Source organism: Vicugna pacos, chromosome 12, assembly GCF_048564905.1.
Source record: "Vicugna pacos chromosome 12, VicPac4, whole genome shotgun sequence".
NCBI classification, from domain to species: Eukaryota; Metazoa; Chordata; class Mammalia; order Artiodactyla; family Camelidae; genus Vicugna; species Vicugna pacos.
Window position 1 is genome coordinate 2125188 of NC_132998.1, and position 24987 is coordinate 2150174.

At 43.4% G+C, this 24987-nt stretch overlaps 1 protein-coding gene and 1 long non-coding RNA gene across 3 annotated transcripts in view; one reads left to right on the top strand and one right to left on the bottom strand.

The window, feature by feature from the left end:
• The window catches only part of PPM1H (protein phosphatase, Mg2+/Mn2+ dependent 1H), a 252529-nt gene extending 228230 nt beyond the window's left edge, over positions 1 to 24299 (top strand). Inside the window, exon 10 of the mRNA XM_072973841.1 lies at positions 22095 to 24299. Within this exon, the coding sequence (XP_072829942.1) occupies positions 22095 to 22125 (31 nt within the window). The 3' untranslated portion in view covers positions 22126 to 24299. The remainder of the gene's footprint in view (positions 1 to 22094) is intronic.
• Positions 1 to 24987, bottom strand: part of LOC140700347 (uncharacterized) — a 69962-nt gene that overhangs the window by 26694 nt on the left and 18281 nt on the right. The window lies entirely within an intron of this gene.

Here is a 24987-nt window from a genome sequence, read left to right on the forward strand (position 1 = left end):
CCCAAGAATTAGTTCCAACAGGTATTCTTTTATTATTTTTTTTTGATTGAGGTATAACTGACATACAACATCATGTTAGTTTCAGGTATACACCATAATCATTTGATATTTGTACATATTGTGAAATGATCACCACATTAAGTTTAGAAAACATCCATCACCATACATAGTTATAAACTTCTTACTCTTATGATGAGAACTTTTAAAATTTACTCTCTTAGCAACGTTAAAATATGCACTCAGCATTATTAGTCACCATGCTACACTTTACATCCCCAGGACTTACTTATAATTGGAGGTCTGGACCCATTTCACCAACTCCCCGCCCTCTGCCTCTAGCAACCACCAATTTGTTCTCTGTATTTATGAAATAGTTTTGGTTTTTTTTTTTAATTAACTTTTTTTCAGATTCCACATGTAAGTGGTATCATATTTGTCTTTCTCTTATTTCATAAAACATAGCATCATGACTTGGCATAGTGCCTTCAAGGTCCATCCACGTTGTCACAAATGGCAAGATTTCATTCGGCTGAATGATGTGAATACACATCACAGCCTCTTTATCTGTTCATCCTTTGATGGACATTTAGGTTGTTTCCGTATCTTGACTACCGTAAATAATACTGCAATGAATACGAGGGTGCATATAACTTTTTAGTGTTTTTATTTTCTTCGGAGAAATACCCAGGAGTGGAATTGCTGGATCATATAGTAGTCCTATTTAATTTTTTGAGGAACCTACAGACTGTTTTGCTTAGTGGCTGCACTAAATTATATCCCCACCAACACTGCAGAAGGGGCTCCTTTTTCTCCACATCCTTGCCAACACTTGTCATTTCTTGTCTTTTTCATAATAGCCCTTCTGAGGGGTATGAGGTGGTATCTTTTGGTTCTGGTTTGCATTTCCCTGATGACTGGTTATGTTGAGCATCTTTTAATGTACCTGTTGGCCACCTGTATGTCTTCTTCGGGAAAATGTCTATTCAGATCCTCTGCCCATTTTTTAATTGGATTTTTTGAGTTGTATGAGCTCTTTATGTATTTTGGATATTAACCACTTATCTGCAAATCATATGCATGTGTTTGATTTGCAGATATTTTCTCCCGTTCACTAGGTTGCTTTTTCATTTTGCTGATGGTTTCCTTTGCTGTGCAGAAACTTCCTACTTTGATGTAGTCCCTCTTGTTTATTTTTGCCTTTGGTATCCAATCGAAAAAAATCTTTGCTAAGATCAATGTCAAGGAGCTTACCACCTACATTTTCTTCTAGGATTCTTAAATGGTTTTAGGTCTTACACTCAAGTGTTTAATTGTAAGTAGTGGTCCAGTTTAATTCTTCTGCATGTGACTGTCCAGTTTTCACAGCACCACTTATTAAAGAGTGTCCTTTCCCCATGGTACATTTTGGCTCCTTTGTTGTCATGACAACAGTTAATTTACTAGGTGCATGAGTTTATTTCTGAGCTCTTTGTTCTGCTGCACTGATCTGTGTGTCTGTTTTCATGCCAATACCAAGCTGTCTTGATTACTATAGCTTTGTAACAGAGTTTGAAATCAGGGAACATGATGCTTTCAGCTTTGTTCTTCCCGCTCAATATTGCTTTAGATGTGCAGCAGTTTTGTGGTTCCATACAAATCTTAGGATTTGTTTTATTTCTGTGAAAAACGTCATTGGAATTTTGATAGAGAGTGCATTGAATCTGTAGCTTGCTTTAGGTAGTATGGACATTTTAGTACTACTAATTCTTCTAATCCGTAAGCACAGCCTGTCTTTCCGTTTATTTGTGTCCTTAGTGTCTTTCATCAGTGTCTTAGTTTTCAGTGCACAGGTCTTTCACCTGCTTGGTTAAATTTACTCCTAGAAATTTTATTATTTTTGATGCAACTGTAAATGGGATTGTTTCCTTAATTTCTCCTTCTGATAGCTTGTTATTAGTGCATAGAAATGCAGCAGATTTCAGTATACTAATTTTGTATCATGCAACTTTACTGAATTCATTTATTAGTTCTAACAGTGTTTTCGTAAGGACTTTAGGGTTTGGGGGGGTTATACTACCGTATCATTTACAGAGAGTAACAGTTTTACTTCTTCCTTTCCCATTTGGATGCCTTGCGTTTCTTCCTCTTGCCTGATTGCTCTGGCCGTGACTGTCAACACTATGTTGAGTAGGAGTGGTGAGAGTGAGCAGCCTCATGTTGTTCCCGGTCTCAGAGGAAAAGCTTTCAGCTTTTCACCATTGAGTATGAGGTTAGTTACGGCTTGTTATATAAGGCCTTTATTACTTTGAGGTAGGTTCCTTCTATAACCACTTTACTGAGAATTTTTTTATCATAAATGAATGTTGGAATTTTGTTAAATGTTTTTTCTGTATCTACTGAGATGATCATATAATTTTTACCTTTCATTTTGTAACTGTGGTTTATCACATTGTTTGATGGATGTTGAAACATCCTTGCATCCCCGGAAGAAATGCAACTTGATCATGATGTATGACCCTCTTAATGTAGTGTTAGATTCGGTTTGCTAGTATTTTATTGAGGATTTTTTTTATCTTTGTCTATCAGGGATATGCATGTATGTGTGTCAGTGATAAATATGGCCTATAACTTTCTTTTCTTGTAATACCCTAGTCTGGTTTGGGTATCAGGGTAATTCTGGCCTCATAAAATGAGTCTGGAAGTGTTTCTTCCTTTTTTTTTTAAAAAAAAAAAAAAAAAAAAAGAGTTTGAGAAGGAGGAGTATTCATCTTTGGAAGTTGGTTGGAATTCACCAGGGAAGCCATCCAGTCCTGGACTTCCGTGTTTTGGGTGGGTTTTAACTGATTCAGTCTCCTTACTAGGTAGGAGTCGGTCTCGTCGGATTTCCTATTTCCTCATGATTCAGTCTTGGAAGGCTGTATGTTTCTAGGAATTTATCCATTTCCTCTAGGCTGTCCAATTTGTTGGCATGTAATTGTTCCTGGTAGCTTCATGATCCTTTGTATTTTTTGTGGCAATGGCTGTAATGTTTCCTTTTTCATTTCTTTCAGCTCTTTCTCTCAGTGAATCTCACTAAACGTTCGTCAATTTTGTTTGTCTTTCAGAGAATCAGCTCTTGGTTTCATTACTCTTTTCCACTTCTTCTCATAGTCTATTTATTTCTGCTCTGATCTTAGTTATTTCCTTCTTTCTACTAACTTTGGGCTTTGTTCTCTTCTAACTCCTTGAGCTATAATGTTAGGCTGAGAAGTTCTTGTTTCATGAGGTATGCATTTATCACTGCTTCTGCTGCATCCAGTAGGTCTTGGTATGTTCTATTTCCATTTTCATTTGTCTCACGGTGTTTTTGATTTCTTCCTCGACCCATTGATTTTTTTCAGTAGTATGTTGTTTAATTGCCACATATTTGTGAATCTTCCAACTTTCTTCTTGTGATTGTTACTTTCACAGCATTGTTGTCTGAAAATATGCCTGATAGGATCTCAATCTTCTTGAGTTTAAGACTTCTTTTGTGGCCTAACACATGACCTATCCTCAAGAATGTTCCATGCGCACTTGAAAAGAATGTATGTTCTGTTGCCTTTGGGTGGGATGTTTTGTATATGTCTGATAAGTAAGTCCCTCTGGTCCATGTGCCATGAAGGCCAGTGTTTCTTTATTGACCTATATCGGAGTCATCTATCCATTGATTTAAGTGGGGTGTTAAAGTCCCCTACTATTATTGAATTGCTGTCTATTTCTCCCAGTAGGTATGTTAATATTCGCTTTGCATATTTAGGTACTCGTATATTGGGTGCATAAATATTTACAAATGTTCTATCTTCTTGTTGAATTAACCCCTTTATCCCAAGAGGTATTCTTAAGTGAGAGGGGTAGTGACTAATATTCTAGCTGAAGACAGTAAGACTCAAGACCCTCCTTAGTTGCTTAAGCACTTTAAGTAATTACCAAGTACTAGTAAAATGTACCATCTTACAGAGAAAAGTGACCTTAGCATTTTTTTAAGTCTTATCCCACCTGTTAATTCTGCTTAGTTCTAGAGTCCAGTAAGTTAAAGTAATGTAGAATATATCAACAAAATGTTAAAAAATAATCAAAGTATTGATTCACAAAAGAAAGCTAAAGCATATCTGAAGCTTAGTTCAGAAGCGCAGACTAGACAGAACACATTCCTATTAGAATGATTTTATTGTGACATCTCCCCATTTCACCTGCCCTTTCACCCTAATGCTGATGACACCTCCTCCTCCCCCACTCAACGGTGGAAACTCATGAGAAGAGTCTTTGGATTAGATACCCTTAGACTGAGACACTTTGTCCCTGTGGAAGGTGGAGGAGTCGTCTAGCATTCTCTGAGTACTGCTTAGCATTTCGGATTACCGCTTGAGAGCTGTGGGAGAATGTCTCCAAAGACGGCTGCCAACTATGCCTTCTATGTCTGAAAATGCTCCTTTTCTCACCAAGAGGTGGTATTTGTTTCCCCATCCCTTGAATTGGTCTGGCCTGTGACTGTGTTAATTAACAGAAGGCAGGGATGACATCCTGAGAATTTCAAGCCTGGGTCTCTAGAGGTCTGTAGCACCTGCTTTCACTCTTGGAATCCAGCCACCCTGAAAATGTCAGACTAGATTCTGGGTGATGAGACTACCAGGGAGAGAACCTAAGTGCCTGGGAATTGGGAGTGAGGCCATCTTTGATCCTCAAACCCCTCAAGACTCTAGGTGATAGCCTAAGAAGAGAGAGGCCCAGCCAGCTCTCAGCTGTTCAGGCCATTCCAGTTGAGGTCACAGAGCAGAGAGGAACCATCCACACTAAGTCCGAATTCCTGACCCACAGAAACACAAGCAAATAAAATGGATTTGGTTTTGAGCCACTACGATTTTTAATACAGCAATAGATAACTAAAACAAGATACAAACAACCTGGGTCTGGGGGATTTAGGTAAAGTGGTTAAAAATATAAATTAAAAAAAGAAGAAAATGGCATTAACAAAGTACATTTATGGGGGGAGGGTATAGCTCAAGTGGTAGAGGGCATGCTTAGCATGCATGAGATCATGGGCTCAACCCCTAGTGCCTCCTCTAAAAATAAATTAAAAAAATAAACCTAATTACCTCTGGCCCCTGCCCCCCCCCCAAAAAAGGAAAGTACATTTTTAACTTGGAGAATAATCCTCCTTTTGGAATCTGGTAGAATGAATGAAATGGGAAAACCAACTTACAGCAATAAGGCGGAGGCGCTGATGGCTGTGATGGTATCTTAGCAAGAATTCTCCATGCCTATGCTGTTGCTTCTTGCAGCTTATAATGATCATTAGTAAGCCAGGAAAATTATGACTGGTGCTACGAGCCTAGAAGGGGAAAATAAAGGTCTTTGACCCCTCACTTATAAGACCATCCCATGTACCATGTCTGACCCTTGGGAGAGTCAGGTGATCTTTGGCTCCCAAGACTGTTGCTTAAGAATGTCAGCTTACATCAGAGGGAAAACACAATTTTTAAATTGTGAGTATGAGAAGTTTTAAAATTCTCATCTTCATTTAAAAATCCCAATCTACAAAATACTTCAGACTTGTTGCCATCCCAGTTTTTTTTTCTTTCAATTAAATGACAGGCCAAAGAGCACATTATATATCCCAGCAATGAGTCTGCCTTTTTAATTGCTTTTCTATCACTATGCTCAAGAAGAATGCTGCTCTCTGAGTGTCTCTCTCTCTACATTTTTGGCCTCATGTCTCAGTTCTGATGAGGTTTGCCGACCAGCTAACCTCCTTTGCTTTACTGATTCCACTTAGGCTGCCTGCAAGAGATTCAGATTGTGACTGAGCACATGATGGAGACAGGGTGCACCTTGACTGCCCTGCAAGGACTGGGTCTGATCAGTTTGCTGGTCCAAGGGGACCAAGGACAGGTCTTTGGAAGGTCTGAATGCAGACCTGGAGGATAGCTCAGTGTGATAAATGATGGGTTAACATCCTTCTTAGAAATTAAAAAGAAAAAATTTTAGCTGCTTTGAGTTGGTGGCAGAGATAGATAGGTGCCCTGTCCTCTGAAAGGGGCATACAAATATGAGCTTTCTCTTTTACCCTCTTTTTAAATTTTAATTTACAAATCTAGTCACAAAAAAAGTAAAAGTAGATAAGCCCCTTCAGAAGGCACTGTTGTGAGGTGGGAGTGGGGAAATTGTTGACGTAAGGATGGAAGAAAAGTGAAGTCGCAGCAAGAAGATGTCCCAGATCGAGTCATTTCACGTGCTTTAAGCATTACTAGTATATTAGTAACCAGTCATCACTGACTAAGGAACTGTGGAACCTGAAAATAGCAGTCTTAAGAGTTCTGAATTAGACATCACCTCCCTTTTGAGTTTGGTCAGTGAGGAAAAAAGTTGGGAGGACATTCTGGAGAACTGTGAAATTTCTACTCTCACTGTCCTAGGTGAAAATATGAAATTTCTGATTCCTAGAAACTCTGGGTGTTAAGTCAGGGGACATGTGGCCAGCCTACCAGTTGCATAATAGAACCTGAAGGAAAATTAACAGTTCAGTTGTTTTCACACTTAGGAAAAATATAAGTGTTATCCTTAGTAGTAGTATATGCCTTAAAATACAATGCAAATAGACTCAAATGCACACTACAACATCATCTACAGACACCTAGGAATTGCTTCAAACATTAAGTGGGGGGGAGGAATTGACAGCATACAGACAAAAACAAGACTGGCCATGTTGAAGAAAGTTAATGCATATTTGGAAATAAAAGGGTGACTGTGGTTTTTCAATGTCTTTCCTGGAATATTACCTACCAGGTCCACCCAAGGATTATTTAATTCTTAGGTTAGGGTTCAGCAAGCCTTTTCTGTAAAGAGCCAGGCAGTAAATATTTTAGAGGCCATTTCGACTCTGTTGCTCAAATCTGCTTTGTTGAACACCAGTAGTCGTAGACAATCTGAGCTAGGATCTGTTCTAAAATGGTAAAAAGTCAAGCTTAGTATCTTGATCGGAAGAATTAACTCATGAAAATATGGCCTGATCTTGCCTCTCTGGTGTGAAATGAATGAAAAAGTCAGACATTAATATACACTAATGGCTTATCATTAAGAAAAAACAGATCAGTAATCATTTACCTTGTTTTGAGTTACAAACAGAATAATTTATAAATTTGTCAGGTTTTTATTGCTAAGATAGTCTTTTAGTTCAGCTTTTAGCCACGATGTGGTGGACGCACCAGGGCTGCGATACTGTGTTTTCTCAGTACTAAGACACCATCAGTTACATTCTGCCACCAATTCAAAGCAGTTAATTTTTTTTAATTTCCAAGGAGGATGTTTACCTATCACTTACCACACTCCAGCCATGATGCAAAGAAAAACATACATGTATTATGTTCTTATTAAGTATTATATATTTACTAGGCCTTTTGCTGAGTGCTTAAGATCTGAGTTTTTATCCCCTTCTCAGGTATCATATTTTATAGATGAGGAAATAATTTCATTCCATTATGATCAGAGGGCCTACTTATAAAGAGAATATAGTTAGATAATATTTTTAAATTCATTCTGGCAATCTCCACCTTTTGATAGAAATGGTATACATTTAATGTAACTATTGATAATGTAGGACTTAAGTTTTGCCCTTTTATTATTTGTTTTCTGTGTGTCTTACGTCTTTTTTGTTTCCCTATCCTTCCATTACTGTCTTCTTTTAATTTCTAGTACTCCATTTTAACTCCTTTGTTTCTTTACTATATTTTTTAAGTTATTTTCTTAGTGGTTTCCCTTGAGATTACAATTATCATCTTAACTTAAAGCAATCTAGTATGGATTAATACAAAATTAATTTCAATAGTATACAAAAACTTTGCTTCAATAAATACTTCCATTCATTTCCTCTTTGTGCTATTATTTATCATAAAAATTACATCTCTATACAATATAAGCCTCTCAAAAGTTTAGTAATCATTGTTTTATGCAGTTGTCTTATAAATTATATGGAATGAAAAGGTTATAAGCAAAAGTAAATCTATACAGTATTTTATAATTCTCATATATATTCTTTATTTCTTCTTATGGATTCAAGTTACTATCTAGTAGCCTTTCATTTTAGTCTGAAGGATTCCTTTTAGTATTTCTTGTAAAACATGTCTGCTTGGGACAGAGTCTCTTAGTTTATCTGGGAATGTCTTAATATCTCCTTCATTTTCTGAAGAACAGTTTTGCTGGATATTGAATTCTTTTCTGACAGGTTTGTTGTTTTTTGTTTTGTTTTTTCCCTTTCCACACTTTAAATATATCATCCCACCACCTTCTAGCTTCCATGGGTTCTTCTGGGATACTACTCTTACCTTGTATGTGAGGAGTTATTTTTTTTTCTTGATGCTTTTCAGAGATTGACTATGATGTGTCTGGTTGTGATCTCTTTGAGTTTATCTTACTTGGAGTTCATTGAGCCCTTGGATATGTAGCTTAATGTTTTCCATCAGATGTGGAACACATCTTCAGTGCTGCGGAAAGCAATTTACAATTCTACCTTAGCCTTTACTTCATGCTTTTGCAGAGACTCAAGGTCAGCCAGGTCCTTCCTGGGCACGCACACTGTCCTGCACACGTGCACAGACCTCTAGGTCTTCGGCGATGTGCTGTAGCTTTTCAAAGCCCTCTATGGACATTTTCACCAGTTTTTCCCTTTTTCAATTTTTTGGTCAGCTTCTCAACTGGTATGACTGCCTTAGACAGCTCTGATGTTAAATATTTGTTGCTGATTGTTTTTGACTAACACCTTGGGGAGAGAGTTGTTCACACAGAGCTAGTCAAGTTAAAACAAGCCCTGAGAATGGGGCCTTTCCAGAGAGTGAGAGTCAAACAGTGACAGTTCTCTGGTGCTGGGGCTTTTTGGGGAGCCACAGATGCATTCTGCCCTTTTCCCTGGCTGCTTGTCTGCTGGATCTCAGAGATACTTTAGTTTCGAGGCTGTTGGTATTCAAGGCTACAACATTATCTGGAGAAAGCATAAGGAAATTGGTCTCCTTAAAATGCCACTTTGTTCCTGCCAAGATTCAGCTGTTTTTCTTGAATAAACACTCCTTGGATTGTTGTAATCCTTTGCTTAATTTCTAGAGTTCTTAAAAAGGTGATTTTTGGCAATTTTTCAGGGGCTTTTATTCTGCCATTCCAGAAGCACTTCTCCAGATGAAGTGAAGTTTTCAGCAGGTTAAGCAGTTGTCCAAAGACCCAGAGCCAAGCAGCACCAAAGCCAGAATTTTAAATCCAAAGTTCTCTCCTACACTCCCGTACAGTTTTCTGAATGTCTCATCAGAGAATAAGCAGTAGTTACAAGACCTCCATCGCATACATGTTCATTTAGACAGCATCTTTAACAAAGCCCTTCACATCAGTCTCCATCCCTGAATCTTTAACTTTGTACTAATTAGGCAGTATCATCTGACCCACCAACACCATCTTCAGTAAAATGTATTTCTTCCACAGACATTTTATTTCCCTCTCGCTCTAGTTTTGACTCTGACTCAGCTGGAGCTCTATGCCAGCATCTCCTTAGCCCTTATTATGAACGCTGATGTTGGCAAGGCTTATTTTCAGGATGAAATTGAGTACCAGAGTCAAATATAAGGCCCTTACCCAAGCAGAAAGAATGGTGTGCTAGCCCAGGGGTATTAGCCTCGAAACCTGAACTTTCCACAAATTTTTCAGTAACAAGTAAGCAGCAGATAAGCTTTAGCTCTCCATACCTGCCAATTAGTAGCCGAAGTCCGAGAGATACCGAGGGTCTGGAAGAACTGAACAAAATTATGTTCAAGTTCCTCTTGAACTAGAAGTGTGCTTAAAACAGGTCCTACATTCTTGAGCACTGAGCTGTGATAAAAGCAATGGTAAAAGGTAAATCTTTGACCAGGGTACCCAGCTGCACTTATTATAAGACCTCAAGTGTCGGGATGGAGAGTCATTTGCTGCAATGGTATCAGTATTACAGCTCCTGACACTTCTCTTTGTGGGCTCAGCTGACCTGAAATAAGACCGTTTCACATACAAACAGGGCATTTTTCGATGATCTACTTGACCTCTGCCTCTGGGCTTAGCAACAAGAGTGATAAGATGACATTTTTTAGCAGAACAAAACCCAAAGAGTTTAAGCTGGAGGGAACCTAAACCCAACAATTCACTAGCCATGAACATTAAATTAGCTAATACCTGTCTTCCTGCAGGGATTCTATTCCCTGCCTGCACATTAAAATCACCTGGGAGCTTTAAAAAAATCCTGACAAGGCCTCAAACCAATTAAATCCAAATCCCCCCAGGGAGGGACCCAGCCATCAGTATTTTTAAAATGTTCTCCAGTTGATTCTAATGTGAGAACCACTGTGTAAAGATATTGGACATACACATCTGAACTAGCTGGCAGATTTCACAAATAAAAAATATAAGACATCTAGTCAGATCTGAATTTCAGATAAAGAATTTTTAAAAACAATTTTGTCCCATGTGATATTTGGGACATACTTAAAAGATTATTTGCTGTTACTCTGAAATTCAAATTTAAATGAGTATCCTGTATTTTTTACCTGGAAAACCTACACAGGACAAAACTGAAAATTAAACAGAAAGGGTATGACTAAAGCTCTACTGACCAAAATTCCACTGGTTGGTAGTTTCTTATCAAAAAAACAAGATCACCTAGAATATACCAACAACAGAAAAGGCCATGCCAGGCCCAAGCCATCCTGAGGGAGCTTCCAAGTCCTGGAGGAGGAGAGCCGGCTTCTTTAGTGCTTCTGTCAGTTGGCTTGGGCTGCCCTGACAAAACGCCACAGACTGGGGGGGCTTCAACAACAGAAATTTATTTTCTCACAGTTCTGGACACCCAAAGACCAAGTCCAAGGTCAGGCTGTTGGCAGGTTAGGCATCCCCCTGAGGAGTCTCTGCAGGCCTGGCGTGGCCTTTCCTTGTCCTCACAAAGTCTTGTCTGTGTGTGTGCATCCCTGGTGTCTCTGTCCAAGTTTCCTCTTAAAGGACACCAATCATATTGGATTAGGCCTCACCTAGATAATCTCATTTTACCTTATTTACCTCTTTAAAGTCTCTACCTCCAAGTACAGTCACATTCCGAGGTGCTGTGCCTTGGGACTTTTAACACATGAACTTTGGGGCTCATAATTCAGCCCTGAACAGTGCCCCTCACTGGCTTGCAGGCCTGTGGGGGAGCAGCAGTATGTCCAGCATTATTGCTCTTACGTCCTCTTCCTAGTGCCACTGGAGCCCAGAAGAGTGACTGTGCCCCCGAGCTACCAGGAGAGGGAATTACTGATCAAAGTGATAGAAATGAGGGTCAGGAGGGCAGAAGAGGACCCACTCTTCTCTGGGAACAAAGGGAAGGAAAGGAGAAGAGTGATGCCATCAGATGGGAGGACGGTAAGAGGAAGGGAGGGGGAACAGGTAAACCAAGAGGGACCAGACACAGGAGAAAAGAATAGGATGCTCCCCACTCCTCCCAGGGCTGAGGACTTCTATAGGCAAGAGACAGACAGTAGAAACTGACACCCCCTCCCGCCGGCAACACTCCCTGTTTCCTTTGTCCCTTTGGGGGGTGAAAAATTGCCTCAAGTGTTAATGACAATTTGCACAGGACTCAGAGAGGAGACTGCCCGTCGTCATTTTATCGAATTCCTGGGCTTGGTCAGCCTTCAAGAACACAGTTCATTGTCTCCAAGTAGCTGACCTGGCTTTAGCTGCTCTTGGGTATGAATATGCATGGTTAGGAGCCCCAGATGTGCCGAGAATGCTGGCGGGTTTTCAAGACATGCAGGCTCACACGCACAGGCGCCGGCTGGCTCGGGGCTTTAGGCGGTGCCAACGGAAAGAACAGCCGGGAAGTTTCCCTCCTGGGAGTCGTTACAGTCCATCCTCACTGGATGCGTGGGCTACACCCGGCAGGGGAGGTTCGGGCGGGTGGAAAGCGGTCTGGGGGAGGATGGAATCTCGACCTACGGTTTTGGATGGGAGTTAAAGCACACCACTCTTCGTCTTCTCACGTTCCACGTTTGCAAAGAACTACTTCCCCGCCCCCTTGCCCGGCCACGCTAACACAAGGAGAAATTCAGCCACAAAGCCACTGAACTTTTCCAGGGTGGTGGTGAAACGCTGAGGTGGCTGCGCCGGGGCTTCAGGCGCCTTCATCCCCGCGCCCACCCCGCGCTCTGCACGGAAGGTCGCTGGCGAGGGCAGCCCTGTGGCTCAGCCGCTCCAGATCCGCTGGCTGGCCCGGGGCCAAGCTCGGCGCAGCCACTCGCTGCCATTCCGATGTGAATGAAGTCTCCCTAATAAGAGTGTAAATAAAAGCCGGGCTGAGAAATGAGTTTTCCAAGCCAGCAATCACTGGCCGAACCCCGGCTGTAAACAGTCTGGCGCAGCCGTGCAGATGGAGTCCCCGCACCTGGGGGATCGAGCCGCGCCGTGGCCACAGCTGGGCGCAGCCCACACGCCAGTCCTCCGGGAGGCTGCGCGCCCGGCTGGGGTTTGCCGTAACCGCGGATACTCGCCGCCCCTCCCCCGCCGCGGGAACCTGCATCCCCTCACCCCAGCGCTGGAATAATCTTAGCCTGCCGTGTCCTCCGGAGGGACCCACCGCCAGGCCCCCTAATTTATGGTCATTGGTGTAATAGCTTTAACATGATTTATTTGACCGCAGAGGAGACGGCAAACGCTTGGAGAAGAGTGATTGGCCGGCGGCTTTTGTGCATTTCTGATTGGCTTTATTAATTTCGAGCAGAGCTGGGGGGCAGCCTCTGGACTGAGACAGGGAAGTCAACTTGGCAACAGCCTCCACGTAGAGCCGGCTGAGACCTGGCAAAGGTTTAGCTTTGGCAGAAACTGAAGGAATAATGCATTGCTTAGAAAGTCGGGGAGTTGGACAGAATGTGCTAGCATACTGATTAAAGCAGATTTAGTTTCAGAGAGAGAGAGAGTAAAGATCTTTTGATTTGACAGATTCCTTTTTTTCCCCCTTTATGTTTGTATAGGCCTCAGGGAGTGGGAAGGAGAGCAGGAAGAGTGATTTCTTGTTTTTATTTGTAATGTTTAATTGAGGGGTGGGGGGGTAGGGTGGGAACACAACACTTACGGCTCAGAAGGGAAGGAATATGGGGTAAAAAAGTATCCAGAACGTGCTTCTAAAAATGTATTTCCGAATCACTTGTGTGGGAAAAAATATTTCTTGCCTTTTGGGTTCTCTTCAGACATCACGACTAGTATTTATGGGATATGAAATTACTGGATAAGCACACCAATATACCACACTTCACAAGGTCATTACTCTGTTACTGTAGTAACTGTCATTTAAATGTCACCCTTCAGTGATGCAACTTAGTCTCTTGAATAAAAGGGACTAAATAAGAATATTGGGGAAGTTACAATATTTAGCGGAAAATATTTCCATATGAATGAATTACAAATACAGTAGGGGTGAATAGGCAATTCAAATGTACACATTTATATTTGTGTGTGTAGGACTCAAATGTAGACAGACAGCACTAGGCAACCCCCCAAATACAATCCTTAACACTCTGTTCCTCAGGGGGGACCAGAATAAAGCCTGAAAGCGAGTGAGAGAATGTGATTGCCTAGGGAGGGGGCAGGTTGGTGTCACACGTGCAGTGGCACAATCATTTCTTTTATTTATAGCTCCAACCAGAAAAATAGACTAGGAGCAGCTGAGTACCAATTTATTTTGCTGCCTGAAAGCAATAGTGGTTGCCTTAAATGTCACCAAATTGGAAGGTTGCACATTTCATTCATTGTCAGGTTATGGGAAGCTTTCAAGCCGGTCGAAAAGGCGCCTAGGAGTTGTCCTGCCACCTCTCAAGGTGGGCAAGTGCGATCCTGCCAGGTAGAATTGGCCCAGTGGGGGCTGAGGGCTGCCTGTCATCACTGACTAATCTCATAAAATGCTGCTTGAGTAGAAAAGAAGGTGGCCCATTTAGTCCTATTACCAGACCTAAGCGGAATGGAAGGGAAGGGTTACCTCCCAGAATGACAAAAATGGATTTGGAGGTTAGTGGGCAGGATCTGTTGGGGCAACAGGCCACACAAAGCATGTGCACATGACACACAGGTCCTCCTGCGTCCAGCTCCCTAAATGTAACAGAGGTATGAAGGACTGCTGTGGAGATTCAGAGTTTAAGAGTTGAGGAAGGGTCAGGGAGAGTTTTCTGCACCTCTTGACCCATTGCACTGGGTCATGAAGGATGAGGAGGAGTTAGTCCCAGAGGGCAAAGGTCACACTAGGCGTGGGTGATCACCCAGCATAAAGGAGGCAAAGAACAGCCCTGCTTTGTGTCTGATGAGGACCCAACACATGCGAGTTCAAGCTGCATCTCATCTCTTAGTGAAAGTAAATGTTTGTAAGATGCCAGAAATACCACCCCCAAAACAGGTGAGCAGTCAGGTGTCTCCTAATTTTCTCAAGAACATAATGGAAAACTGTGTGTTTCTTCAAGCACATCTGGCCATGACTGCAGAGCAAGCCAAAACCACAGAAGAGAACTCAACTCCAAGTGAAATTGTTTTTAGCTTAAAATAATCCTCCTCTTCTAAACGTGACACGTGACACAGAAACTACTACGTGCTATCTCCCTAGCGTTCTGTCTCAAGTCTGGCGTGTTTTCTCTAAGGACAGATGAGCTGGCAGCGAAGCAGCAGCATCCCCTAAACCCACACAAAGGTCTGGTTCTGTCCCTCGGCCCTTCCCCGGCCCTTCCCCCGCCGGGCTGTTCTTAGGACGCCGCAGGAAGCTCATCTGTCACCACCACCAAAATCAGCTCCATGCGTTTGCATTCTTTTGCTCACGAGGAAGCTCCCTCCCCGGCCACTCCGTAGATGCTTCTCTTTCTCCCTTCCCTCTTTCGCCTCCCAGCCTCCTCCTCCTCCTCCCTCTGAACCGCTCAATGTCAAGGATCAGAATTACGACTGCAGGACTGACTGCTGGCCTCAGTTAAAGAAGAAAGGACAGCACCTCTTCTGTCTTACTTCAGGCAGCCTCGCAGGCTGTGCCTCGCAGCGGTTCTGGTTTCCTCTGTAAGATGCAGCGGTCCCGACCCCGTCTCAGAGAACACACTCCCTCAGCCGTGGGCCCTGAGCCCTCGCAAGCGGCGGGCCGAGTCCTCTGTCTCCTGTGCTGTGCGTTTCCTGTCTTACCTGAAAGCACCTCCTTCCCTCTTCGGCTGTATTGTTTCCATACCTCCCTGCGATGTGGATTTGAGCTTTTTCAGAGGCTTCCTTGAAGGAATCACAGTGCCTGAGTACCAAGGACAGAAGCTGTATAGCCTAGGGGCGTGCCAGTGGGTCTGGCCCTTGGGAATAGCAGTTCTGGGTGACTGACAGGCCTTGGGGTTTTATTTATTCGTTCTGCAAACATTACAGTAGCCCTTTCACCTGTCTTAGGGAATGTGGAGATGAGTAAGAGACCTGTGGTTCCTGGCAGCAGACCCTAATATGCAATGTGCCTTTGAGAGAGCACAGTGATCGAGGTATGCAGAGAGAGCTGCGAGAATCAGAGAGTGTGTCTAAGCACCTGCAAGGCTCAGGGAATGTCTCCCACGCCTGTCGATCACTCCATGAAGGACGAGGGGAGAAGAGGTGGAAGGTCTTGCCAGCCGGGGTGGAAAACAAAGCTTAAGTGAGAGGAGGAAAACTCGGAGCAGTGGAGAGAAGGGGGGCTGATTAATCAGACAAGAGAATAAACAAAAGGGAAAGATGAACACAGACGGGGTGAAAAGGGGGAACCCGTGACCGTCTCCACTACTACTTAGCTGCACCCACACCTGGAACAGCCAGGCTCACTCCCAGGGAAACACCATTATGACAGTGCTGTATCCATTTCACCGAAAGATGTTGAAGCTTCCGGAAATGAGTGAATGGTCACAGTATGTTACAGTAAGAGCATAAGGCAGATATGCAGAAAGGAAAAAAGACCCAGACATTAATAAGTTTGGAAGAAATTACATTGAAATGACATTGGCTATAATTATTATCTATGGGTGGTGGGACTATAAGTGATTTTAACTTTCTTTTTACTTATCTAGATTTTTCCATTCTACAGTCAGCATGAATACTTGGGTATGCATTATTGAAAGGCCTACTAACTGAGTGATCTTTAATAAAACATATCCTAATTAAAAGGGTTCCTAAAACTTAATGAAGTTCATGATAATGGCATCTGATCCACACACAGAAAAGTGAAGGTAAAAATCTAGGACTATCTCATTCAGTGTGCAGGTTTCGTACAGGTAATTTGGGGTATGTCTCATTTCTGTGTATGTAAATACTACGGCCACCATCGTCCCCCCTCAACACACAAGGGCAGAGGCGAACCTACAGTCATCTTAGTATCCCCCGCTCCGAACGCAGTACCTTGCACGAGTAGGTGCACATTTAATAAATGTCATCCTAGACCTTCTGACCTTAAAACTGCGATTCTTTCCACGACGAGAGCAATGCTCCTACTTCAGCGTGCATCAGAATTATCTGGAAGGCTTGTTAAAACACAGAATGCTGCGCCCCACGCCCCAGCAATTCTAATTTCGGAGGTCTGGGGGAGGCCCGAGAATCTACATGTCTAACAAGTTCCCAGGTGATGTTGATGCTGCTGATCCAGGGTCAGACTTGCAGCACCCCTGCTCTATCCCATACTGTCTTCAGGTGGAAGAATCCTAAGGGCCGCCTGCGGCCACACGTACTTTCTTAACCACGACTTGAAGGAATGCTCCAAAAGATACCATGAGGAAGAGTCACAGCCAAAACAGTTGGCCGAGAGCTACAATGATCAATGCTTTTAATTTAACTCAACAGCTTATTAGTTACATTGCTGTCCAGCACTGGGACTTGTCGAAGGGATTGCAAGAGACATATTTCCATTATCTGGTGTCTTCAAAGATCATGGAGTTTGCTCATGCTGTCTAGGTTAGCATAGAAGAAGTGGAAAATAATATGCGTGGTTGGGTAACAAAATGTGTGGTACTGAGAGGTTCTACGGCAATCAGAGAAGGGACCAATGTCAGCTAGACTAGCGAGGCAAAGCTCTACAGAACGTCCAGGGTTGGGACTTTGAAGGATGGTATTTAGGGTATTTATTGCTGGACAGCAAATTACCCCAAAACTTAGTGGCTTAAACCTATCACTGCTATCTCCTGATTCGGCGGGCTGGCTGAACCCCACTGACTGGCCCTGCCTGGGATCGCCCACGCAGTAATAGCCAGACAGCAGCTGGGACTGGAGATGCCTGGAGGCTCAGCCGGGTGGGCTGTCTGAGAGGGCTCCTTCACTCACATGCTGGCACCTCAGCCTCCTCCACGTGGCTTGTTCACCTGGACTTATCAGTGACAGTTCAGGGCTCCAAGAGAGAGACTGCATAGAATAGGCCCAGAATTGGCACAGTGTCACTTCGCCATCATCTACTCGTGAAATTAGTCACAGGCAAGCCCAGATTCAAGGGGGCAGAGGAACAGGCCCCATGTCTCTGTGGTAGGAGGAGGGGACCATGCATAAAGAAAAGAAACTGAAGGCAGCCATCTTTGGAGACCAGCTACCACAGATGGGCTGGCAGAGCAGACAACCCGCAGCACGAGGACGCAGGAACCAGATGAGGGCCAAGGGGAGAGCTGAAAGCTTGTAGTCAAGAAAAATCAAAGGAGTGGAGAACTGAAATGAAGAGTCTGGGTTTGATCTGATAAACAATGGGGAACCACTGTAAGTTCTTAGGTCTCAAAGTGGCTTCTACTCAACACGCCCCCAGGTACTGTCTGCCTCCTGGCATCCGGGCTGAGTGATGGACACACAGACAGACACATGAGAGGTGGGGGCCAGCTGCCACAGGTCAGTTTAGCGGGAGGTGCACGAGTGAGCAGGCGATTACAGTCTGCTGTGATGACTACTGACAAAGGAGAAAGTGTAGGGTGTTATGAGAGCATCAAACTCAGATAAGGAGGCAGGAGGGAAGAAGAGGGGTGGCTCAGTGTTTTTTGAAAAAGATCTCCCACTAACAAAAGTTCCTGGGCAAGACTGCAGGGAAAGAAGCCAAGGAGATTGGTCAGCAGGCTGGAGCAACACAGGTGATTAGAATGAGACACCGTCAATCTCTTCCATCTCTAATGAAGATGCGGCCCTGACAGGGGTACGCCTAGAGCATGATGGGAATTAAGTTGTCACATCGTCCCTTTTAAAGATTTGGTTCTGCCCAGTATATAAAGTCATCTGATAAAAGTTTTACAGTGACAACAGGTGGTTGGAAAGACACCCAGGCACTATTTGGCACACCTGGGAGATCCCATCAGAGTAGTGGAGTGTTCTTTCCTCGTGCCCCAGAAGCACCTCCCAGATTCCAAAGAAAGCGCTTACTGTGCTCTTGGAGACGTACAGAATCACTGACCAACCCTCAGGGGAGGAACTTTGATTTTTCTGTTTTCGTCTAAATTAGATAAGCTCATGTCTTTAGGACAACACCTGCAGTAAATTGCTTGTATACTGTGCCTAGGAAACAGAGCTGCTTATGGTGATCCCAGAGAAATCATTCTCCTCCAGAAAGCAGGCTCCTTGCTGCCCACCACCGCTTCCTGTACCCACAGCATGGCCAAATGCACGTGGAGGAGCAGTGAATATCTGACCAGCGTGAAGAGCGTATCAAATTTTGTATAGATCACAGATGGCAATGGGCTAGGGACACTCAGAGCACTCTGCATCCTAAACTACCCAGAGCGCGACGTGTGCAGTCAGCTGTTTAGAGAACCAGCGGAGGGTCTGCTGTACCACCAAGAGCGCAGAGACGGCACACACGCTGAGCCCTGGTAGAGAATGCCCTGGAATTACTGTGCTAAGGAGACCGGTGACAGCTGAGTCAATGAGATGAGGTGGCAGCTCCTGGTTGTCACTTTTCACATTACTGGTTCCAGCCTGACTGTTTTCAGGCACCTCTTTTCCTGTCTACTCCTCTTGTTCTTTGCTTCCTTTCCTTCAAGACTCTTCCCCAGGGACTATGCAGTGTGGAGGGGCAGGGGGGAACTAGTAGCAATGTCCATTTCCCTCCTGGGCTAGCTTGGGCCACTGCTACCTCCAGTCAGAGTGAGAAAGACAACGGGGAGAAGGCGAGGCCACGCGAGGACCGGGGCAACGTGGGGAAGAACCCGCCTGGCCCACGTCAGGGCGGCAGAGGATCACTGAGACAGGGAGAGAGGGGAGACCAGTCTAACCAGCAGGCTGGGCCCTCTGCAGACTTCCCTCCTTGCCTTTGCCTGGTCATTTCACTGGTAATAGCTCCTTTCTTGGAAAGAAGAGAGGAAATCTGGGTTCATCAGTTTGAGATATTTAGTCATTCAGAGTTAAATGCTGTATTAATTTTCTAGAATATAAGTATTCTAATGACTTAACACAGATGTATTTATTATAATTCTGGAGGTCAGAAGTCTGAAATGGGTCTCACTGGGCTAATATCAAGGTGTTGGCAGGGCTTTCTCAAGGTTCAGGGGAGACAGCACTTCTTTGCCCTTCACAAGGCTCCCTGCATGCCCTGGCCCATGGCCCTTCTGTCCTCTTCACAGCCAGCAATGGCAGGCTAGGTCCTCAAGTCACATTACTCTAACCTTGAGTCCAGAGTCATAGCTCTTTCTCTGACTGACTTTTCTGCCCCCCTCGTCCACTGTGATTGTATTGCACCCACTGGGGAATCCAGGATAATCTCCCTGCTTTTTAAGGGCAGCTGATCAGCAATCTTAACTCCATCTGCAATCACGATGCTCTGCCATGTAACCTAACATATTCATAGGTTCTGGGGATTGGGTCATGGACACTGGGGAGGGGGGCGGTTCTGCTGACCACGAACTCTGTGTAACCTTACTGTTACACAGTACAAAGTACACTGTTTCACAGTTTTCCTAGTGTTCTTGGAAACCAGGAACTCTGAATGTCAGTTGTTTGTTTGTCCTCTTATGGGTTTGCTGGAAACAGAAGTAACTGTCCCAACCATCTGTCATTTAAACAAGGGAAGAGTTATTGCTTCTAACTAAAAAGACACATGTCACAACAGCAATACTATACACTTCGGCAAAGACAGAGCCCTCCCTCGCAGGGCTGCCGCACGCTCCCAGCCTGTTGCCGGGCTGCACGGTACTCAGGGGTCTTGCATCTTTGCCCTGAAGGGCAGCCAGGAGGATGTGGCACTCACTCAATGAAGGTGCAGCCTGCAGGTCCACCGCCCTGGGCCTGGGGGCAGCCATTTGTGTGGGTAAGTTTTATCGTTTCTGTAGAGCTGAAAGGCCACATGCAGAATGACTCCTGGCCATTCATCTGTTGATCCAAGCAGTGTGATACAATTGCTGCTACAAATGCTAGCAGGCTACAAGGGGTTCTAGACCCGACGGGCTAGGCTTCCGTCAACAAGACGAGACTTGGATTGGCTATTGTTTTTGACGGTGTTGGCAGACATCACAATGAGGCAGGGAAGATAAAGAGCTAAAATTACCAAAGCATAATTTTAAGAAAAAAATACATTTGTGCTTTTTATCCTTCTCTGAGCCATTTCCTGAGTATTCCTTTAAACTGGCAATACGACCATTTGCCTGATGACAGAAGGCCACTCTTAAAATGGTAAGGTGCATATACAAATTTCAGGAGCTTAGAATGGTGACTGCTGTGTGTGTGTGCGTGCGCGCGTGCGTGCAAGCGCATGTGCATGAGAGAGACAGATTAAGACTGAGATTATATGGGTGTGTGAGGAGTGTGAAAGAGACCTTTTAGACTACTTCAAATAACTACTTACAAACACCTTCCTTGTGTCAGGACTTTGCCAGGCACTTTGATTATGATTCTCAAAACGACCTTTCATGGTAGGTATGACAAACAAGGAAACTGAGGATAAATGAGATAAAGAAATTCACCTGAGGTCACAAAGCTATTAATTAGCAGAGAGAGGAAATAACCCTCTGGCCACCTGATCTAAAGCCCTTGCTGCCTCTTGCACAAAATAACTCACTGCTGGGTCATCCAAGCCCCTAGGTGAGTGGTGGCAATGGGAACAGTGCAAGTTCCACTGCACAGGCCCTGAAGTCACCAGCTTGCGTCCCCGCCTCTTCAGTCAACCACCTACCTAACCAGCACTGACTCCCCTGGTTTCCTGATTAGTGACTTTCCTAGTCCCATGATGAGTCAGCAGGATGTGACTGTGTGTGTACCCTTTGTTTCTAGTGCCATGTCACTTCTCCCCTCAAACAGTCATACAGTACTTAGAAATGAGGCAACGAAGGAGAAGGAAGAAATGAAGGAACTAAGCAAAGAAGGGAGGAGGGGAAGACATAAATCAAGCACGTTCATCTGTGTAGGAATGAACAGCTCACTTTTGTAGCTCACTGAAAAAGTCACATACCCTGTTTGCCACGGGAAGACTAGAGAGCATTGCTCTGCCAAACTTGGAAACAGGTTTTCCATTATTTACTTGGCCCTATTAGACTCCATCCTCAGAGGAGATGTGTCTTTGAACTCAAATTCAGTATTTGACTAAACAACTACAAATGTTAATAAAAAACAAACAAAGCGAAAACCAAAAAGACCCTAAATATTAGGGAAAATTCCTCTTATGAATTAAATGCACATAGTAATAAATTCATTTTTATGGTTAGATGGTTTCTTTTTTACTAAGGCTCTGGAAGCTTTTGGTTTATGGAAAGTTATTGTTAATGGATTCTCAGTCTTCCTTAGAACTCAGTATTATTTTTAAATCTGAGAATGCATATGCATGCTAGTATTATGCAGAAACCTCCCCTAAAGATATGGGAAATCAGAGCATCTCCCAGGCCCCACACAGTGCACCGTGCCCAACTGTTGTTGGAACCAGTCCTGCAGAATCCGTGGTCTCTCTATCTTATCCTCATAGAAGCTCGTGTACTGGAGGAGTCACACCGTGATATTCAGTAATACTGGTTAAATAAGGAAGTGTGTGTTTATGCACACATATTCACTGACTCACAGAATTACATGAGCGTATTTATTTTCCAAGGCAAAATATTTCAGCTAAAAACTCCCCTCTTCTTTTCCAGTACCCCTTTCTAAAAAATTTTTCTTCCTTTTAGGTTTTCCTCTTTAACATTGCTATTGATGTGAATTTCAATTGGATTAGAATCCTGTACAAAACGCTGGGGAAAAGGAGACAGAAGACGCATTTGACCTAGACCCCAAGCTACACAGATGGCCCCCTACCTGGAGAGGCACCAGGACAGATTCTAGCAGTGTTCTACACTACAGTGTACCCCTAAAGACAGCAGCTCTCTGAAAAGAACAGGAATGTCACGACGAGCATCAACTCAAGGGTCCTTACCCCACATAGGCTCAGGAGGCCTACAAAAGCGCTTCAAATTTCAGCTAACTCCACAGGGAGGTATTGAAATCATCCCAGTAAAATTTTTGTGTTAACACTTTAGTATTATTCATGTCAATTAGCCAGTCACTCTGTTAAGTTTTTGAAAAAATAAGGTAGGCAAGTTCAGACTTTGGATGACAGTAAAAGGCCAGAAAAAGTCTGGAGCAAATGCAGAGGCCTGGCTGGGGGTGGGTGGAGGAGCTGCAGGAGCAGAGAGACCTGTGAACTAGAAGTTAGCATGAGACAGCTGGGTACCATGAGTAAAGACAATGTCACCGACAGGAAGAGAATGATAAAGGAAACTAGCATTTGCAAAAAGATAATTACACGTCAGGCAAGCCCTGTGTTAGGTACTCAGCATATACTAACCTATGAGATTCAGTAGGAAAGAGAATTTTTGTGCTTATTTACAGTCATTCGAGCTACATTCAAACATATTTTCTGTTGTTTTATAATGTGATTTTAAAATAACAAAAAAAAAAAAAAAGAAAAAGAAAAGGAAGAAAGAAAAGCAATGAGAATAGTAACCTTTTCCTAGAGGAAAACTACCTTTCCTCTAGGTCTGAAAACCTGTGAACTAGACAGACAAATTATGTGTCCCTCACACATGCAATTTACACGGTAGGGTAGACCGCTGTAGGATAATCAGTATAAACACTCCCATTCAAAAAGGGAGGGGAGAAAAGGCACGTGGCAGTCTCTGGTCCACAGAAAACCCAACTGGGCACATGCTGCCAGTTCCTTGACTAGGGTTCACTTCCACTGCCTGCAGTGATTCTCCTCAGCTCTTGGCTCCATCCTCCGGGTTATTCTCCCTAGTACAGCCCATATTTTAAGCTCAGTAGTTTGATAAGCCTGCTTCCTGCCTGTAAAAGTTCCAGGGCCTAAAAGTTTCTTTTCATTCTGAAGACATCTCTGTTCCTTATAGTCCAAGTTGACAGTATTTCTACAAGTATAATTTCCCTAAAAGCTTTGTACGCTTCCTATGAATCTTGATCTTATTGGGGTTTATTTCATGAGACAAAAGCCACATCAATAAATCTTGTCTACCTGGGGCTCTCCATAAGGCAGCACATTTTTTCTGGGGTCTTAATAAAGAATTTCACAGTCAAATCCATAGATGCACCTTTACCCTGATAACTTTTCATCATGGAGCTGTGAATTTGATTTTTGCACTGAGGCCTTTTTTTACTTGGGGAATATTCTGCTGGGAGAGACTGGCCATCATAAATGGGAAGTCCTACCTCCTATATATTTCCTCTAAATATTGCTTGAAAATAGTAACTTCTGCTCTAGCTCATCATTATCTGTATTCTATGGTATCAGCTAAAAGAAACCAGATGAACTTTGAAACTTTAGCCTGAAAACTTCAGGATGATTCATCAGTTCATTAGGCGCATTTCCTATTTCTGTATTATCACAGGCAACAGCTTTATTAACAAGGGCTTTTCTGCTAGCTTTAATCATATTTTCTCACTTTCCTTTAAACCCTACTGATAACCTCAAGATCCGTCAGACCTCGGCCACTGACTTCAAGGCCCTTCTGACTTATGCAAGCAGCTCAGCTGCAAAGCCTCTGCCATATGTTTTAAGTTTTGTTATAGTAACACTCCATTTCCAGGTCCCCAAACCATTTCTGGTTATCTACTGCTGTGTAACAAATTACCCCAAACTCTGCCTTAAAACAACCACAATTTTATTATTAGCTCTCATAGTTCTGTGGCTTTAGCCTGCCTAGATGATTCCTGCTTAGGGTGTCTCATGAGCTTGGAGCCATACGGTAGCTGGTGCTGGAATCATCTGGGACTTGCTCATTCATATGCATGGTGCCTGGTCTGGGAAGACTTAAAATAGCTGGGGGCAGGAACAGCTGGGTTTCTCCCTGTCTGTGTGATCTCCCCATGGTCTTTTCAGCATGGAAACTTCAGGGTAGCTGTTCCTACAATGGCAGCCTAGAGCTCCAAAAGTAGATGAAGGGAGGGAGGGAGGGGGAAGAAGGGGAGAGGGGGACAGAAAAGTTGTATCACCTTTTATAACCCTGTTTTCAGAAGTCACAGAGTCATTTCTGTCATATATTATCTGTTGAGACAGTCACAAAGACCATCAGGTTCAAGAGAAAGGGACAGACTATCACCACAAATCTGAGTAATGATGGTCAAAAGCTGGTGAGTGGTCACATACAATCAAATGTATTAAATTATTCAAACATTTTACTCTCCAAGAAAGGCCTATTTCTTTATTCACTAATTAAGAGGGTAGGGGCATGGAGAACTAACCAAATGTTCCATCAGGATAGCTAAGTTCCAAAGCAGGGATCAGCAAACTATGGCCTACAGGCCACATCTGGCCTACGGCCTGTATTTTCTATGGCCCATGAGCTAAGAATGGTTTTACACTTCTAAAGAGGGAGAAGAAGAAAAACAAGAAAGTGGAGGAGATGCAATAGCACACACAATAAAGACCACATATGACCCACGAAGCCTAAAATACTTAATGTCTGGCCCTTTAGAGGAAATGTTTGTTGATCCCTATTCTAAAGCACTTTCAAATGTGTTTTCAGACGTTACTATAGACAGAACAGCAAAACATATTGCTAGGATGCTTTT